The sequence below is a fragment of the Triturus cristatus genome, chromosome 9, assembly GCF_964204655.1.
Source record: "Triturus cristatus chromosome 9, aTriCri1.1, whole genome shotgun sequence".
NCBI classification, from domain to species: domain Eukaryota; kingdom Metazoa; phylum Chordata; class Amphibia; order Caudata; family Salamandridae; genus Triturus; species Triturus cristatus.
The window spans coordinates 383,238,077-383,258,614 of record NC_140592.1 but is presented as its reverse complement, the minus strand read 5'-3'; the positions used below and the strand labels follow the sequence as shown (position 1 = coordinate 383,258,614).

At 45.0% G+C, this 20,538-nt stretch overlaps 1 protein-coding gene across 5 annotated transcripts in view; it reads right to left on the bottom strand.

The window, feature by feature from the left end:
- Positions 1–20,538, bottom strand: part of RYR1 (ryanodine receptor 1) — a 1,245,571-nt gene that overhangs the window by 152,001 nt on the left and 1,073,032 nt on the right. For all 5 annotated transcript variants that reach the window (XM_085625233.1, XM_085625235.1, XM_085625236.1 and 2 more), the window contains one exon: positions 10,552–10,633. In XM_085625233.1, coding sequence (XP_085481359.1) covers positions 10,552–10,633 — 82 coding nt within the window. The remainder of the gene's footprint in view (positions 1–10,551; positions 10,634–20,538) is intronic.

Genomic DNA, 20,538 nt, shown 5'->3' with positions numbered 1-20,538 from the left:
CGGAGCAGGCCTTGCGCCACCTCTGAGTGTAACTGCCACCCATGATCGCCCATAGGTGTCGACAGTTGCGTTAGTCGTCTCTGGCATTTAAAGATCTTACCATGTGCTTCACCACCAGGAAAATGACTTGGTGGTCCAGCCATTTCCAGAGGCGTAGCGCCTCCTGGCACAATGCTCATGACCCCCTCCACACCCTGTGTGTTGCAATACCACATGGCAGTGGTGTTGTGCATAGGCACCTGTACCAGTCTCCCCTTTCAGAATGGAAGGAAGGTTTTCAATGTCAAGCGGATGGCCTTCAGCTCCAGAAGGATGAAATGGAGTCGGGACTCCACCAGAGACCAGAGGCCTCCGATCCCCACCTCCCCTAGGTGGCCGCTCCAGCCCAGAAGTGACACATCAGTCACCACTGTCAGCTCTGACTGGGGTAGGGAGACGGGTCTGCTGCTGACCCAAATGCTGTCTAGTAACTACCACTGCATATCTTTTGCAGTCTCATCTTACTCAGGATGCGGTTGCAGAAATCCACTTGGTGCGGAGCCCACTGAGACCTCAAATCCCACTGCAGAGAAAGGGGAAAGGCACGAAGCTGAACCGTGTCCAGAATAGATACAATGAAGGGGAGTGTCTGAGGAGTCAGGTGCTCCTCCAACACGTTCATAGTAAATCTTAAAGATGACAGGAGGTTTGCCGTTGTCTTGAGGTGGTTTATGACAGCTTTGGGTGAGCTTGCCTTACACAATAAGTCATTGAGATATGGTAAGACTGAGATCCTTGAACTCCGAAGGTGTGCTGCAACCGCCGCAATCACTTTAAAAAAACCTCCAAGGGGCACTGGTGAGACCAAAGGGGAGCACACCAAACAGAAAATGCTGCTGTCCCACAATGCACTGCAGGTAGCGTTGATGGGCCTGCAGGACGGGTGTATGGAAATAGGCCTCCTGCAGATTTAACACCATCATCTAGTCTCCAGGGTTGAGGGCAAACAAGACCTGGGCCAGGATAAGCATTTTGAATTTGTCCTTCTGGAGAAAGACGTTGTGAGGACACAAGTCTACAATGGGACAAAGGCCTCCCTCCTTCTTAGGCACCAGAAAGTAGCAGGAATAACCACCACAACCTGTTTCTGATGCAGGCTATAAGAGGTTGGCTCAGTATATAGTGTCCACCTATGGTGAAGCAATGTGCACTGAGTCCAGGCAACCCTTAGTGATAGTGTTTAGGACCCTGATAACCAAAGCTCTTTCGGGATAGCTGTGGAAAGCAGCTAAGGCTTATCCAGGAGGGTGTAAAGCGGTGCATTTACCACAAAAGTCAGTCAGTCAGCCTTCACACAAGAAAGAACCACACAAGTATTTATAAAAATAATTTAGTATTTATTATCACAACACTAAGAATTAATTGTGTATATCTCCTACCCGGAGATATCAAATAAACACAAGAGATACTTCAAAAACAGGTAAGTAACATAGAAAAACACATGGGCCCCTATATGGGGGGGTGGGGGGCAGTAACCCATATACTAAGAAAGCGGTATGTGCGTTAAGTACCAAAACGAGCCTGATACTCAAGAATGGAAAAGCCCGGGGGTAACATGGAATCACCAGAGGTGAGTAGCTAGGGACCCTGAGGCGCACGGGTGCAGAATAGTTACACCGGGTCAAATGTCCATAGAATAGCACAGGGTAAGTCGTGATTGGTATTTTCTTGTTTCAGGACCCATCCCAAAGAACCCAGAGGACACCAAATGGATCAGGGAAGGTTGGAGAACAACCCCACCCGTGGATACCCAGGAAACCAGGATGCCTACACCAGGGAGCCCAGGAGCATAGGTGCGAAGTGGTGTCGGAACCACCCGTTGAAGCCAATGGAGGATCTTGGAAGTCCGTCGGCTACAGCAACTCATGGAACAGGACGGTGGAACCCAAACTTGGATTCTGGACGAGAAGTACCTCAAAGCAGGAGCACAATGCCATCCCTTGCTGGAGGTACTTGTTGTTGCACAACGGTGTTGATGAAGCAGCTGCGAGTCCAGGTAACGATGCAGGAGCCCAGGAGCTGTCCAGGAGCTGTCCCATGACGGTTGAAGACTGCAGGAGGGTGAGTAGCCGGCAGGACCACCAACAAGCCTTGGCAACCGCAACAGTCATTTTGAAGAACAATATGCTTGGTTGCAGACCAGCAAGGTCTGTAGGACTAACCCAACAAGGGTATGCCAGGGCCGGCCCTCAACAGGCAGGAGAGCCAGCAGGAATTGCTGGAACCCCCCCTCAAGGATCCTCTGGTAGCAGGCACAGAGAGTCGCAGGGAAGCCTCAGCAGCACACAGACGAAGGAGGCCCACGGTGCAGAGGATACAGGCAGGACGTCATTCTTGGAGCTGTGTGATGCTTGAGTCTAGGGCTTCTTGGAGCTTGAAGATCTTCAGTGAGGAGTTAACAAGCCTTGGCAACAGCAGACAGACGCGGTGCACAGGAATGCAGTTCAGGTTGGTTGGAGAGGGATAGCAGTATCCCAAGTTGAAGGGCAGACTGGTCCGGCCTCTGGGGAACCAATAAACCACCACCTGTGTTGCATAGCCGGGGGATGTCAGTGGGACAGCAGGATCAGCAAACTGGTCGTCGACATTAAGTTGCCTGCGGATGCAGGGAAGTGAATCCTTCACTCCAATAGAGATTCCTTCTTGATTGGATGTATGCAGTCCTTGCTGGCTCGGAGGATGCACGGCCACTGAGTTGCAGAAACATGGAAGAGCACGGAGCCAAAGTTGCAGCAGAAACTTCCTACCAAGAGCAGTCTTGTTTTCGGTCCTGGCTTGATCCAGCAGCAAAGTTCCAGTGTCCAACAGCAGAAGTGTCTTCAGACAGGTCTTATTGAATCTTGACGAAGTCCAGGACGAATCTAAGGACCCACCCTCACAGGAGCCCTTAAGTAACACTAAAAGGGGGAAGGACATTTTCTGCGGTGACCCACCTATCAGGGGAAGTCAAGGATGCTACTCAGCTCGCCTAGCCAGTCGATGCTCCCAGGGGCCGAAATTCAAGATGGCAAAATCAAGTGGGCACCTGGAGGCGCTCTGGGCACCTCCCTAGGGAGGAGTTGATGGGGTAGACACTCCCCTGACCTTTGTGTAGTTTTGCACCAGAGCAGGAGCTCTCAACTGGGCAAAACTGGTTAATGCAAAGAGAGGACCAAATGTGCCCTTCAATGCAGTCTGGTGGCGCTCGGAAGCGCCCCTACCCTACCTAATTCTAAAGGAGAGATGGTCACACCTCTCCTTCGCAGGAAATACACCTCTCCTTCACAGTAAATCCTTTGTTCAGCTTCCCCTGCCCGAGTTAAACTTATCAGCAGGGGGGCAGAGGAGTCTCTGGAGTCGGCAGCAGCACTAGCTGGCAGGCTGTGAGGCTACACAGGTAGGTATTGGGGGGTCCTCTAAGAAGCCCCCCAGTACATGGTATCATGCAATTAACACTGGAGTCGGTGTTGTTGCATGATTCTAAAATGCTTAATACCAAACACGACCAGGTTCGGAGCAGCAATTATGTAGTTGGACATCTTAACTTGCGAGTGTCCACTACATACTTCAGAATGACTGCCCCGCACTTACAAAGCCAGAGAATGGAGTCCGGGGTTTGTAGGGGTACCTTTGCTCGTGCAGGGGTACCCACACACTTAGAACCATGCACGCTGCCCTTGGACTGAAGGGCCTACCTTAGGGGTGACTTATAGGTTTAAAGTGCTGTGACAGGAATATAGGGAAAACCTTATATCTAAACTGTAAGGTGCATGCACCATTTCACGCAGACTGCGATAGCAGCTCTGCAGCTGCAGACACAGCTTGCATGGACTCTCATGGGTGACACAATACATGCTGCAGCCCATGGTAGACCCCTGATGTACCAATGCCCTAGGTACCTCAGTACCATATACTGGAAACTTATAGTGGTACCCCAGTATGCCAATTATGGGATTTATAAAGTACTTACCAGCAAATTTAGACGAGAGAGCACTGCCACTGGCGTACAGGTTTGCATGGTCCAAGCAAACTACAATTAAAACACACTGACACCAGGCAAAAAGTGGGGGTGTCTATGTCAGAAAGATCCTACTTTCCTACACAAACAACCTCTCAATAGCACCTTTGGCCATAAAGGCTTGCACTCCCTGCTATAAGACGGACACATGGTCCTCCAATCAGGCATTCCTGGGCCAGCTGTGGTCCACTAAGAGCACGCTAAAAGGGTTTGGCAGGTGTTGCTGCAGGGGACAATAGACTGACAGGCACACTGTCTTAATCGCGGGTGTCGGTGGTTGCCATGGCCTCACCCACAAAACTGCTAGGCACCTTCTGAGGCTGAAGTGGCTGTCAGTATGGGGTATCTCTACTGACACCGCAAAAGGAACAATATGGTTGATGGTGAGGCAAGCAGATAAAACCAGGGAACGCCCTGTGGCCCTGCTCTCTTTGAAGCGTCCTAGAGAGGAATCTGCCTTGTGCCCAAAAAGATGAGTCCTGTCAAAGGGTATGCCCATAAGGGACGACTGGACATCGCTCGAAAAACCTGTTGACCAGAACCAAACATGGAGATGAACGGCAACACTAGTGCCAATGGCTCACCCAATGGAATACATGTGGTCCAGGCCACAACAAATTGTAAATTTGACAACATTGCGGCTGTCCTGTATGGCTTGAATTGGGACAGGGCCAAGGTCATTCAAAACACCTTGGAGGACTTGAGCAACTAAATCCCAGAGAGGGTGGGAAGACCTGGCTTGGCAGTGCCGGCTGGATTGTTCCCATGAGGAACAGGATCAAGACTGATCTGCATATGGCTGGGTCTGAACTGGGTAGGCGAAGTGAGCTAAAGACGATGTGGATTCAACCCAGATCTGTGACTGGGGGTGAGTGTCTGAAAAGTTTCAGCGCTCCGTCCATCATCTCCTTGTGTTTGCTTTGTTCTCCCTAAGGTGGCAGGGTATGCCCAGACGTGGGTCCCTTGCTCACTTTGCCACTGGATTCAAGCTAGTCTGGCTGATGATGGGTGTTACCCCCATACCGGTCCCAGGATGCTTGTTTCTGGTTCAGGGAAGACCTGGCTTGGCAGTTCTGGCTAGATTGTTCTCATGAGGAACAGGATCAAGACTGATTTGAATATGGCTGGGTCTGAAGTGGGTTGGCGAAGTGAGCTAAAGAACAATGATGGATTCAACCCAGATCTGTGACTGGGGGTGTCTGAAAAGTTTCAGCACTCCGTCCATCATCTCCTTGTGTTTGCTATATATACCAAGTAAACATTCTCGATCGATCTGAGTTTGAGGAGGATTTTGGGGAGATCATTCTGCCCCTGAAAAATTATATCAAGCATCCACCAGTCTGAAGTTATGTCTTGCCATTTCACAATGTACATGCACACAGTGGAATTAACCCTGTCAACGTATGGAATCTGCTTTCAGTGATTTGGTAAAAGCAAAATCTCGAACTCTAAAGACCTGATTTATTTGTTGGCGGTCAGGCCATCCTTCGCCATGGCAACAGAGTTTTTTAAGTCCATAGCCCTGGTAGAGGCCCCCGACTGCCAAATTTACAAATGTCTATTGGGATGGCAGACATTTAATGCATTGAATGGAGCCGCCGTCAAGGCGTTTTCTATCAATGCATTCTAACTTTGCCCTATGGCTCTGTCAAACATAACTAATCTGTACTGCAAAGTTACAGTTTTTTTACTTTCAAAAGCAAAACGTCAAAGCAGGAATTTGTTTTTTAATATGGAAAAAACAATGCCCATTCACCATAGGAGTTATATCCAATGTCCAAGGGAGCTTTTTGCAGTTTTTACTGCCCCTTACCTCCAGGGTTTTCCTAGCAGTGACAGGCAGCGAAAACTGACCTGTATGTCTGCCCATCTAAATTAGCCCTTACTCTGTCAGCCCATCGGAAGCGTCTAACCATGGCGTGTTGGTAGGACCCAAAAACAACAGCAGTTCAGTTTGTTTCAGAAAAAAACAATTTAAACAATGGTACAGATGCAAATGGAGTTTTTTCTCTGCATGTCAGATCACTATTTGTTTTACCAGTGCACATCTGCCACGACTGACATAACTGACCTTGGCAAGTAAATACTATGACAATCACTCTGGGTACATGGCAAGCAGGAATACTAGAGATGCCAGAAATCACTCTCTAGCAGATCTGAGAATCACCTTAACTCCTACGTTTGTCTCTGTCTAGCAGATGGAATTCCAGCAAGAGATCTCACCATCAAAAGCACCTCTAGATTTGTTCAACATTGAGGGCCATGACATTGAGTACAGGTACTCTGGCTACTTGCTCATTGTCAAAAAACTGGTTTACCATCACCCTATTCAGTGTCAAAGCCGAAGAAAGCTAAACCTTCATTGATGTCAAAGCATTCAAGGACTGTTCATGACTGTACATACCCTGCGGGGGCAATTTAGTACCAGATTCTCATGTACAGACAATACTGAAGCAGGCTCCTTACACCAAACCCCTTTATTCTTCTTATACATATGTCTAGAAGGGACCATATACCTAGACCAGCCTCCACTCCAACAAGAGGTTGCACACCTCCACCATGACATAGTACCCCCGGTTGCTTCAAGGACAACATATTCTTCATAAATGTTGTCATGTTCGATTAGGAGAGATTCACCAATGCTCACAGAATCTCATCCTGCAAAATCTTCTCTAATAAATGATATGAACATCTTTCATGGTGTGCTTATCAAAGGCGAAATGAAACTGAACAATCCTATGCCTGCTCCACCAACTACCATCTCATTATCCTTTAAAACTGTCCACTAAACAAGTTTGTCAAATCCAATCTTATGCTTGGTAACAGGTCTACTTGTACCTGCAATCAAACTGTTCCTTAAATCTGCTCCAGCATACCTCCTGGAAAAAAACATAACTTTAGACCAAGACTATGTGTTTCTAAAAGCAAATGTTTGTTTACCCATATCTCAGCAATTGGCTGATCATGGCTTCCATTCTTAAACAGGCTCCCTATCATTTTGACATACTGTTCACCACAGGAGCTACAAGTCTATCATTCCAAGTCAATAACAAATCCAGTCCAGTCCCTTCATTAGCTAGGGGTTGCCTTAGACATTTCAAGTGCACGTTTGATCCTTTGGGTGACAGCCAATCATCTAACCACCTCAAGTACTGTGATCTACAAAACACAGCTCATCCCTCAGACAGACATCATCCGTCCTGCACTGCATGGAAGAATGCATTTTCCTGTTTTCCTGTTTTCATCTTCATTTGAGACCTTTATAGCAGGGCGAGAGAATCAGTGGTGCCAATTATCAGGCTAATGGGAAGTAACATTGACACTAATTTTAGCAGCAATCCAATCCTTCCTGTGCTGGTTTTAATCGAGCAACCTAAAGAAGTGTGTATACTCTCATTAAGACATTCCAAGCCAGACAATAGACACAGACACCTCTCTGCTGAGTTGGAGAATCCATATGTGCTATCGTCAGATTCAAGGTAGAAGATCTCTGAAACAAATATCTACTACGCCTTATGTTAAACAACACAGTCCTTCAGGATATGTTCTGTGATTGTTTTTTTTCCTTGTATAAATATCTTTGTCTCCAGGTACAATCCACCAGGAACGAAAGAAAATTATCTTTTGATCGACTATTCAGGAAAGCTTCCTTATGCCTTTCCATCAACACCTTTTAAAGCCAATGAACAGCAAACTTTCATATTCCAAATTCAGGATGATCATCAAAGCTCTGGAGTGGCAGAGGAATGGTAGTTCACTGACATATTACAACTATAGGAGAAGAAACAGATAAGGCTGCCGTGCGGACCAAATCTTCTTCCAAGCTCACAGGCAAGATCGTACTCCCTGACATTCTATCATTGAACTTGGCTGCTTGGGTTGTGCACTCATTCAATGTGAATATCTGAATGTGACCTGTGATTGTATAAACATTTCAAAAAAAGCCAAGCATCTATCCTATGCCTCTGTCTTCAAGTTAAGAGATTCTGCATCTGGTATACATACAGAAGAGCACTGATCCCATCAGATGTCAGCAGCAGCTGTAATTATTCAAATCGAGGTTGCAGTTTCCCTTCCCCAAAGGTACATCTTGCAGTCATTGCTGCTTACAGGAAATGGCCTTCACAAACCTCTTTCTTCTCAGTCCTAGTCATTAAGTACTTCCTAGAATGCATTAAAAAAGGTTCTCACCAGTCATGAGACCGTCCCTTTTGATCCTTGGGAAAATAAGTAGTTCTTTCAAAACTCATGGGCCTCCCTCTTGACATTGTCCACAAGGCTTATTTACAGTGAACCTCCCAGAGCACTGCTTTCTTGGTACCTTAGCAGTTAGCAATATCCCAAGCCTGTTCTCCCAAGAATACTACACTGCATCCAACAAAAAAAAAGTGGTCATGAAGAGGCATATAAGTTTGCTTTACTAGGTAGAGTCAGACTGTCAGGTTAATCAGCCCACCTCACTTCTAGCTTTTTTCCAAAATCCTTCCTCCATAGCTAAGAGATCTTTGCAGATCAAAGCTGTTAGGAAAGTGCTTGGATTCTATCTACTAAGTATGAAAGTATTTGAAAGACCAAACATTCATTGGACCTGTTTGAATAGATTTTTCCACCTCAAGACAGTCCATTTCTAGGTGGAACGTTCATTGTACTTACTTCTTTGTTATGAAAAAGCAAATACAACTCTAACATACAAATCTAGAGCTCATTCTACTAGAGGTAAAGTGACAACTATTGCTTGGTTAAGGAAAACCTCCATTGCAGGGATTTCCAAAGGAGCTACCTGGAAACTAGTCCATACATTCACAAGGTCCTATTGTTTTGTGTCAGATTCTAGGGCTGCTGCTCAACAAGGTCCGGTGTCTCTTAGGCACCTTACCTGTAGTCCACATTTTCCTACAATGAAATGTCAATTGAAATCACAAGCAACCCTCCCTCATCCCAGTTGGAAGAAAAAAGAATATACTAGTGCTCTGTCAGGATTTTAAGTCTCCGTTCATAAAAAATACAGAATTGCCACTGGCAGAGAATTATGGGATACTGTTTGAATGTGCTTACTTAAAGGACCAGTGACACATTTTCACCCTATGTGGACTGCAGCCTTTCTGGCTAAATTGTCCTTATTTTTAGGTAAAGCCTAGAGGCAGCGCGCATGCACTGCTCACTCTGCAGGGCATGCTGTAGTAGAGTATGCTGTGGAAGCCTCGCCTACTCTCCTCCCATATTTTTTCATTGGCTGGTGTCATTGTCCTTGGTAAATGCTGGCTTCCGATTGATTGATTATGAGGCTTATTAGTCCCTCCTTATTACCGCCTTGTCGCCGTTTGTTACCTCTTATGAGACTGGATCTTTTACTTGTGGCGTTACATGGTCTCCTTCATAAGTAGGTAGGCATTTTTTTTTTAATGAGCTTCCCTATTCCACCCACGACATCTCAGCAGGCCCTCTGGTTTTACTAATGTATATATTTAAATTATAGCGCGTTCGCTTTAACTATAGTGGCTGCGCTTAATTATTTATTTACTTAATAATACTGTCTGCTTTCGTAATGTATTTATTTAAATTATACCGCGTCCGCTTTAACTTTAGCCGAAGTGTTTATTTATTTATTTTATTAATAGTGCAGGACGCTTTTGTTAGGACCGAGCAAGGGGAGGGGGGGCACAACGTTATAACATTTGCAATGTAATAGGACTCGTATTTACGTGCGTTCAAGCTATTGTCATTGTAAATGACAATGCCGTTTATTTATGTTTTAAAAACCAAAACATAAATAAAAGGCATTGTCATTTACAATGCCAATAGCTCAAACTTGCGTAAATGCGAAGCTTATTGCATTGCAAATGCATTTTTCTTTTCCTTTGAAAAGGTTTTGTGAAAGGGTTTGTCTTGGCATCCTTCTTTACCTAGTTTCTATTTTAAAGTGTAAATGGCTCCTTTGTTTAAAGAAAATAAATTAAATGTGTCCTTTATAGGCTGGTAAAATACAAGTTTGACTTACAAATGTATTTCTCTGCAGAAAAGTAGTTATAGTATGTATATTTTAAAAAGTACCTAGTCAGGACTATACAGTGCCTATTATTGCAATGGCAAGAACCCCAAAGCAGAACTAAGATTACAGGTAACTATCCTTTTACTTTTCAGCTTGTAAACGAGCTACTAAGGGAGATGGCATGGTATGAGTAAAAAAAGGATATAAAGGAGTGATGTTTTTGCATCAAAGGTTGCTGGTGTAAAGAAGCAATACCTAGTAGCTTTTCTGGAGCTAAAATAATATAAAAATGCAAACAGGTAGTAAGTTCAGCGCTTCCTTAGTAGCCTTTAGATATGCATTAACTCAAGGAAGATATTTGGTACAACAACAGGCAAGAAGCTAAGAGAACTCAGTAAACATGCATACAGAAGCTGAGAAGATTGAGTAAGCGTGCATTCCCTCCTCTGCTGTTGCTTTCACTGGAACTCAGCAGGGTAGCTCCAGTGGGTTAAAACTAGGTGCCCTCTAGTTGCCAAGTGCTTACCTTCTAGCAGAGACAGCAGCATCACCACCATGTCCTTCTGCAGGTCCAGGAGCTCCTTCAGCAGACCAATCTGACTGGAATCCTGTGAAACAGAGAGGCACACACACAAGCACAGGGCTCAGTCAACAACCAAAACTTCAGGTAGCACACCACTAATAGAGCTGCAGATCCCCAGTCAACATCTTCTAAATTGAATGGGAAGGAAGAGGCAACTAGAGCTTTCTATGACAAGAACACAAGTTCTTTAGTTCACCAGCTGTAGCGCCCCGTGAACATTTCCTGTAGAGCAGATTGGAGGATGGAAAGGAGGGCAACAAAGCATCTGTGATCGCCCCTCCATCACAGTGATGAAGTCCTTCAGTCTGAATCAAGGACACTACAGTCAGACTGATCTTGAAACTTCTACCCTGCTCTAGAAGTACAATAATGTATATAATTGGGAACAGAGGAATACTTCTTGTTCGTATTGGTTACAATCGGAACCACACATGCCATTACCATGCATGCCTTTACAACGCGGTCTTTACAAGGCATGCGTCTTTACCATGCATGCCTTTACCATGAAATTTTTTACCATGCATGCCTTTACAATGGAAATATAAGTATTATAGAGTTAAGTATGAACCCTCTCTCTCTCTCTCTCTGTCTCTCTCTGTCTGTCTCTCTCTCTCTCTCTCTGTCTCTATATATATATATATATACCACGCATATGCCTTCACATGCTCGACCTTGAACGCCTTCACAACAAAAATATAAGCTTTTTAAGTATAAACCATATATATATATATATATATATATATATATATATATATATATATATATATATATATATATATATATACATACATACAGGGTTTATACTTGCAAAATGCTTACATTTTTGTTGTGAAGGCATTCATGGTCAAGCATAAGAAGGCATATGCCTGGTAAAACGGTAACAGGTAGGTATAAACCCTATATATGTATATATATGTGTATAATGTGTGTGTGTATATATACATATATATATATATATATATATATATATATATATATATCCTTCCATGCAGTCCCTTTCTCGGCTTGTGATATAGCAGCAGAAAAGACACAGAGAAGTCCACGGCATTAAATGGTGCAAAATAAATGTATGATTTATTGCAAGTCAACAATCATCATACTATAGAGAAAAGGAAGAAAAATATATAATGTGGCCGACGCGTTTCGGCTAAGCGCCTTTTATTAACCCACAACCACTAAACCCATACCCACCCTAAACCCGAAAAATCCCCTTGCCACCCAAAACCCACACCCACCATAAACCATAAAATGACCCTTGCCACCCAAAAACCCATCCCCACCCTAAAAATACCCTTGCCCCTCAACGACCCATACCCAACCTAAACCGTAAAAATACCCTTACCATCCAAAAACCCATACCCACCCTAAATCCTAAAAATACCCTTGCCACCAAAAACCCTTACCCACCCTAAAAATACCTTTGCCACCGAGAATCCCACACCCACCCTAAACTCTAAGAAAACCTTTGCCATCCAAAAACCCACACTCGCCCTAAGTCCTAAAAATACCCTTGCCACCCAAAAACCCATACACCCCTTAAGCCCTAAAAATGCCGTTGCCCAAACACACACACATAAAATAGTTCACTTACCTGTGTAATACTTACATTTTCATTGTAAAGGCATGCTTGGTAAAGGCATAGTCGTTGTACAAGTTTGTGCGGTAAAGGCATGCGTGGTAAAGACGCATGCGTTGTAAAGCCTGCGTGGTAAAGGCATGCATGGTTCCAGCTGCGTTGTAATGACTGTTTCCCCTTACACTCTATAGATCAGTTAGGTGCTTGTGTGGGTTAAGGGCTTTCGAAAGATGTCAAACCCAAAGTGGTGGGAAACAGACCACTATGTACCTACAGATCTGTTACAGCACTATCAGTGAAGGTTGAAGACTTCCCCCGCCTGCACCACAACCATTTATCCAAAAGTGCCACTTGCACTGAAAAGGCCTCTATCTCCACATCCATCAAAACTATTTCAGCTAAGACTTCATTCACAACTAATAATGAGAAACACTGGTGATTTTCAGGGAGCCAAATACCTACCCATTTAAATCTAGACCAAGACCGTCAAGGTTTTTGTCACACCCCATGAGGTGGGCCACCAAATGTTCATGAATAGTGAATAATACATCTATAGTGTAATTGAACTAATACTCAGTTGTGCACAATTGCCAGAGTAATCTTGTCCCTCTTACGAGTTTTAATAGGTCTGAAAGCCTTAGATGAACCATGTAGTGATACCTTCTCTCACTGCTAATAGGAGACCATGAAGTCTCAAATTTCATTGAATACTTTGGAAAATACGATTATGCTCTGCCATCTAATGTTAAGAGATGCGGGTCTCCGTGTAATTCCACAACATCCTTAAAACCACCTCTAATGAGCATAGTGATTTTAAGTCATACTTAAGAATGCAGAGATAATTAAAGGTGATGTTAGTACCAACCATCAGAACACACCCTGTTAGGAGCAGATGAGATAGATGGTCAGGTGAGTCACTCACATTGCTCTGCTGATGGGAGTAAGACCCTTCTTCGGTTCCTTGCCCATTGCAGTAGTATGTGTGCCATGCTGCTGCAACGCTGCCATACATGGTGGGTTATAGCAAAAGCCATTGCTGAAAGCCAAGCAAGCAGAAGGCCCCAACTCTCAGTTATCCGGGTTCTCCCCTCCCTCACTCAACATCCAATTCCCCCTCCATTCTCAAGGTATGCAGCAAAGCAATTCATTTACATTCGCCCTTAACTCAATTCACCCTCCAGCTAATGAGGATTACTTGCCCACACGAGGTTCAAAATCACACAGTGCAGTTGTTCTGCTCGATTTTCCCGGCCTTCTTGTGTTAACAAGTGATTGAATGTGACTTCAGTCTCTTACCATTCAAGCCTAAGGGTTAGAGTAGTGAATGGAGCCTATTTACTAGGCACTTCGACATGATTCTGTGCTCTTCCCCATAGATCAGGGCTTGCACACATAGCCTAGGGGATAGATTCGTTAGTATTAGGGATAACCTGTCCTGTAGTGAGGGTATTTCATGGAGCTGTGCTGAATTCAGGCCTGGTAGGCCTCAAACGGGAGAGACTCCATCTTTCTTTCTGCTCCGGCAGCTTGGGATGCTTCTAGGTCAAAAGTAATGTTTTAGTTATGAGGTGTTATTCGCTTGGAGAGAACCGGTTCAGGCCGGCCCTTATCGAAGGATTGTATTTTTCTTCATGCCGAAGACACTACATCAGGCCGGCCAGCAGGGAACGTGTCCTTGGTACGGGGAGGTACAAGAATTTGGTGGGCGGCAGGTTACGGGCCGGAATTTTCCATGAGGAAATGCACCTCTATATTAGTGAAAGTCTGAGGCAGTTACATGTTCAGTCCGTAGGCGGCATCTAGCCGTTAGCAGTAAAGCTACTACTTATTTCAGGGAAGACAGACGCCATCTTGAAGACGGAGAAGAACCGAGAGACAGATGCTTTCCTAACAGAATAGCCAGAGAGGAGAGAGTAGCCGATAAGGAAGAGGTCCCAGTGACTCGGAGAAGGGTGATTCCAGGCGAGCCGAGGCACAGACGAGAAGGGAGCCTAGATGACCACTGAGTGCAGGCTACATACTACTAAGGTGATGTCGACCCTTTCTTATTAGAGTGTACAACTTAATCTTTCACTTTTCTTTGCAGGTTATGTGTTATATCGTAATGTTATGTGATTGTGTATGTAATGAGTGATAAAGTATCCAGTTTGTAGTGAACCAACATGTGCTGCGTGTTCTTGTATAAGAGGGTAGCCTATTCTTCTAGTCAGCTGCGGCTACATGAACAGATGTTAACCCTGATCAGGTAAGTGGTAACTGAATAAAGGAAAGAGGAGCCCCTCGAACCTGAGAACAGGCTATGCCCGAACTGGCAATCCTTGTGTGATCTGATGAATAGTGAGACTGATTCCCTTTTTGTATGTTATGGTGATCATAGGATGAACTGTCGTATGAGACTGCCGTCTAGGTAGAGAGGTCTGGATTCGTAGGGGATCGCGAGGCCGCCGATTGTGCTGATACTGTCGTATGGGCAGAGAGGTCTGGATTCGTAGGGGATCGCGAGGCCGCCGATTGTGCTGAGACTGCCGTCTGGGTAGAGAGGTCTGGGTTCGTATGGGACCGCGAGGCCGCCACTTGTGATACTGTCGTACGGGCAGAGAGGTCTGGATTCGTAGGGGATCGCGAGGCCGCCGATTGTGCTGAGACTGCCGTCTGGGTAGAGAGGTCTGGGTTCGTATGGGACCGCGAGGCCGCCACTTGTGATACTGTCGTATGGGCAGAGAGGTCTGGATCCGTATGGGATCGCGAGGCCGCCGATTGTGCTGAGACTGCCGTCTGGGTAGAGAGGTCTGGGTTCGTATGGGACCGCGAGGCCGCCACTTGTGATACTGTCGTATGGGCAGAAAGGTCGGGATTCGTAGGGGATCGCGAGGCCGCCGATTGTGCTGAGACTGCCGTCTGGGTAGAGAGGTCTGGGTTCGTATGGGACCGCGAGGCCGCCACTTGTGATACTGTCGTACGGGCAGAGAGGTCTGGATTCGTAGGGGATCGCGAGGCCGCCGATTGTGCTGAGACTGCCGTCTGGGTAGAGAGGTCTGGGTTCGTATGGGACCGCCAGGCCGCCACTTGTGATACTGTCGTATGGGCAGAGAGGTCTGGATCTGGGATCGCGAGGCCGCCGATTGTGCTGAGACTGCCGTCTGGGTAGAGAGGTCTGGGTTCGTATGGGACCGCGAGGCCGCCACTTGTGATACTGTCGTATGGGCAGAAAGGTCTGCATCCGTATGGGATCGCGAGGCCGCCGATTGTGAGGTCTTGGTATGCATAGTAGGAATCCCCTGTCCTTAGGTGATAGATATATGTGGTTGCAGGATTGTAAATAGGTTCTAGGGAGGGGGTAACGTTCTGGCTGGGTTAGTGAGGCTCTGATGAGCGGGTTCTATCTGATCCGAAAACCCAAGCAGAACAGCAGTCTAGAAAACAACCCCTACATGTAATAAAAAGGTACTTGAACACGCAAAATGCTTTTGATAAATTATTTGTATTTACTATTTCTTTTTAGAAATATCTCTTAAAAGTCATCACATAATGTATGTCATGTGCAAATATTTGACTTACTTTGGGTAAACTATCCAAAACAATACTTTGGGAAGCTTCCCACTCTTACTCATCACAAAATTCAAAGGCACATGAAGGCCTATTAACAGCACAGTTGTCACCGATAACAATCTTGCTGTTGCACTCCCACTTTTTATGTAGACCTAACTCCATCTCATTTTCGTGCCTCAAACCATGTGTTAATTCAGAGGAACCTTGATGTAAAACATGTTCAGCAATGCTATATGGAAAACTCTTCCTTTCTATAAAGCTGCCATCTTCAGTGGCACCGAGAGCTGCTAAGCACCTACCTTGTAATTGTGGTCGACATGTTTGTTAAATATGGAATGACAGAAGGCCCTCTCATACTGAACACAGGCATCGGTAGCCCTGCTATAGTAATGGAGTAAATTACAAGTAACATACAGCTTTCCGTAGAGCTCTAGAGCCACATTGTAGGGTTTGAGCTCCTTTATCAGGGTACTACATCGACATGTGATGACAGGGCAGGAGACGTTGTGGTCAAGAGAAGTGGTGCTTAGTAAAAGGGGCCTTGAGGGAATGATTGTCTCTCAAAGAAACCTGCAGGCGTGGGTGATCTCAGGGGTACCAGGGCAGGGCCTTTGACTGAAAGAAGATATTTGCACAGAGCACAGTGTACAGCGGTCACAGCATTACTGGCGAAAGGCAATAGTGTAATCACGGAATCACAGGCAGCAGGAAGCACAGTGTAATCTTAGGAGAAGGTGACAAACTGAACGATAAGATATTGCCATTCTTAGGAATTTGGCAACACACGGGCTTTGAAATTGCACAGACTGCCCCGAACTGTGATTTAGCAGCCTGAAGACACTAATCTGGATTTAATAATAGTGCCATTCTGGGTGAAAGAAATTGAGAAAGACTGTATTGTCTTGTTGCACTAAATTGAGCACATTTGAATTTTAGAAATGGCAATGCGGGGTCATAGTGAGCATTCCTAAACAAAAAGGATCTTCCATCCAGAACATGGTAGAAGGCCATAAATCCTTAAAGCAATATCACAACGAAAGTAAAGAGTTCCTTGAAATATAATTCATGGGTAAGTTCTATCAGATGAATAAATTGCCCATGCTTTGGTAACAGTCCTTCTGTTGGATGTGTTCTCCTCACAAAGATTCTACATAATGAACTTTCTCCCTGTGCTTTTGACTGGACATTGTTAGCAATATCAGGTGACCCGGCTATTGGCAGTGTTGTGACTGCAGCTTTAATCCACGAGACATTATACCAAATGTAGCTTAGCAGATGGAGGGACTCAGATGTAATGTTTGAATGTACACGGAAGACCCTAGAAGAGATTAGTTGCATTTCCCAGAAACTCCAGTTTTCCAGTGATTGAATCTTTCATATATTCACATGCTTGAATTATTCCTCGTGGTCAGGCTCGGAATCTCTTGTAGCGGTAATGAACACTGTTAAAATAGCCACTGTCCTCAATGAAGGTGCCAGGATGTGGCCTAAAGGCAAGGGCGTTCGTTCTCAAATCTGGGGAACCGAGTTTGAGTCGCCACAATAACGCTCAACATCCTGTGATTCTGGGCAAATCACTTAATTTCCTGTGCCTCACAAAAATGAATGTGTCCTTGTGTAACAACTGGAGCTCATGTAAAGTGCTCAGGATACCTTCGGGTCAAGTTCGCCCTATATAAAATTCGGGGGAAAAAAAAAATCCTGAACTTCAGCCAATGAGGTGAAGATGCTGAACTCTTCTACTGCCCCTAGAGGCCACCATAGCTCAGATTTCGTACCATAAGTGTGAAGATCAATGGGACTAAAGGAGGATCGGGTATGAATATATGAAATACACCAACGCCGGAGAACTGGAGTAACAGATAAGGAACTAATTTCATCTCCAGCACTGGATCTTTCATATATTCACATGCTTGAATTAGAAAAGAAAATCGTACATAACATTTGAATAGAGTGAGAAACAGGCTCGCTCACCTTACAAAAGAAGGTAGAACTGCTTGTCTCACTTTTGAGTTGACTGTTGCATTCATATCTACTCAATAATGCTTGGTAAAGCTAAGCTTGCTTTTCCAAATGGCAAATGTCCTGTAAAGACACTTCAGCATAAAGTGCAGGTATTGTTGCCGTGCTTCTGGGGGGTGTGCCCCCACTCTGCCTGGAGCAGACACTTTGCCTTGTTGAAATAGATCATCTAGGCTGACAGCCAAAGTGTAATGCCATGCTTGGAAAACAGGCGGCCTCTTCCTGGATTGCTGAATGTGACAAATTATTGACCTGAAGTATGTATGTCCTTGGTTTTATCCATATAGTCTGATGCACAGGCAGACATCCAGGGAATTCAATGGTCTCTCTGCAGAAGTGGACTGATTAGAGAAGAAAGACGGCAAGATCACAGGTTCATACAAGTGAAAGTCAGTAGGTACTTTTGGCTTGAGCCTTGCTTTAGTCAGTTAAATCACCTTGTCTTTGCTAAAGCAAAGTAGGCAGCATGAGTTGGTAAAACAGTGTTTAGCTCCCATTGAACTGGATGATGCCTCACTGGAGGAAAGGCCCAAAAGAGTCCTTTCATGTATTGTTTTAGAATTCTGAGAATAAAGCTGAGGAAGAGTCTTCCATCCTTCAAAATCAGAAAATTTCGACCAAGTGAACACTGATTAGTGAATACTTAAGACCTCTCTTGGCTAGCTCAAGCAGAAACTGTTGCACCTAATAGAGCCGCTTCGAGATTGGCTTAAGGCTTTGCACCATATGAAGTACCCTTTCCAATGTTAAGATGTCTCTGCAGTCTGAAGGAATATTCAGATGGCCGTACACTAAGTGATCAGAAACCATGCAGTAAGGCTCAGTGACTTGAGGTCGGGATGGCAAATATTTCCAATGTGTCTGGATAAGAACCTGGGGTGATTCTGCAACTGGATCAGCTGGTACGCCAACAGCGTCAGGAGGTTGCTGTACCAAATACTGACAATGCCATGTTGGGGCAATCAGAATCAGGAAACAGCGATCTGGTTTTCCCATCCTCAGAACTATGGAAATGAGGGAAAATGGAGGAAAAGCGTAAGTAAATCATTTAGGCCATGTCATTAAAAGGGCATTGTACTTGGACTCTGGTAGGTGAAATCTGCTGACGTAGTACCAGTATTTCTTGCTCTCCAGTTTGGCTAAATAGGTCTATGGTTGACTGGCCACTCTTTCTAAAGATATATTCTGCTTGGCACTGATGGAGTTCCCACTTGTGGCCATCTAGCAATGCGTGAATGAGTCTTCTGCCAGATCATTTTGGCATCCTAGAAGAAGTTTGCACGGCAAGATCAGCCTCACTGGTGATAGCTTAGTATCATAGCATCTGTGCCTCTTCCGATAGAGAACAGCACTCTGTTCCTTCTTGCTTTGAGATGTAGTACATCAAGATTGTGTTGTCTGTATGGATCAACACAGCTTGTTTCGCTAACCTAGGAAGAAACTACTGGAGGCCTAGTGTGATGGCTCATAATTCCAGGATGTTCATGTGGTATTCCCTCCCAGACTATGACAAGAGGCCCCTCATGGACAACCCTTGCTGTTCAAGATCAATCCTAGTTCTTGAAATAGGCTAATGCAGTTGGGTGTGGAGGCATGAGACTCTTCCTTTCAAAAGAGCCTTGACAAGCCACTCTTCCAAGCACAGATGTATTTGATAACCTTGTCTCTGGAGGAAGGCAGCTATTGGTACTAGGGGCTTTATAATAATAATATTAATATATTAATAATAAACACAATTTCTAAAGCGCATGGTTACGCCCAAAGGAGTGGTGTCCCCGCGCTGGAGACTGAGAGCCCAAAAAGCCTAACACCTAACAGTCCTACCTACTAAATAGACACAAGAATGGTAGGCATGCTGACTACCCAACATGACCGTGTTCCAGAGCCGATTGATAGAGCCAAGTTTTTAAACTCTTACAGAATACTATTTCCGATGGTTCCACCCCTAGCTGAAGAGGCAGAGAGCTCCAGAGCTTCACCGCCAAAAAAACAAAAGAGCAGCCACTCATCCTGGATTTTCTCACCCGGGAACCACTGCCATGTTTGTCCCTGAAGACTTGCTGCATAACTTAAGGGCCAATGCATTTGCACTGCCCTTGCCTCTTCCCATTTGTCATCTGGGATAAGGTTGATTAGACATGAAATGTCATGCCACATCTGGTAATTATTTCTTCCCATGATGGCCCTGGCATTAGCAGATGTAATAAATGTTGCAGCCATAGAACTGACGCTACACCTCAAACTGTAAATGTGTCTGCTATCCTTGCCTAGAGGTGCAGAAACCAGAGTGGCAGGGCTTTTTGAGCTACACAAAGCTGCTGCTTTGGACAACAAATTAAGCGTGCTGAAGTGGATTCTAGTGTAACCTATTTCATTTCCAAGAGGGACATGTCTGCCTGAACTGTGGCTGGTGTATGTATTAGTTTGAGACCCTCCAACCAGATGAAATTCAGGATTCGACTGGATCTTGCAGTTTTCCGAATGTGTTCCTTGAAGTCATATAAAAAACATTGTTGCTCCATGGAAGTCATGGGAAGATCAGCCATTGTTACTGTTTTACTGTTCTCTCTATCAGATTGTCCTACTTCCACTCCTAGGAGGAATGAAGTCCTCCCACTCATTATTTCTATCATCCTCAGCATGCCCTTCCCCAAAAAGTGTGTCTTCATTTCCATATATGACATACTGTCTGAGCCAGGCATGTTCTATTCCCCCATGTGTTAGGTGTCAGTGGGATAGGGCGCAGAACTGGATTTTGCGTCATGAGAGCAACCCTGTGTGGG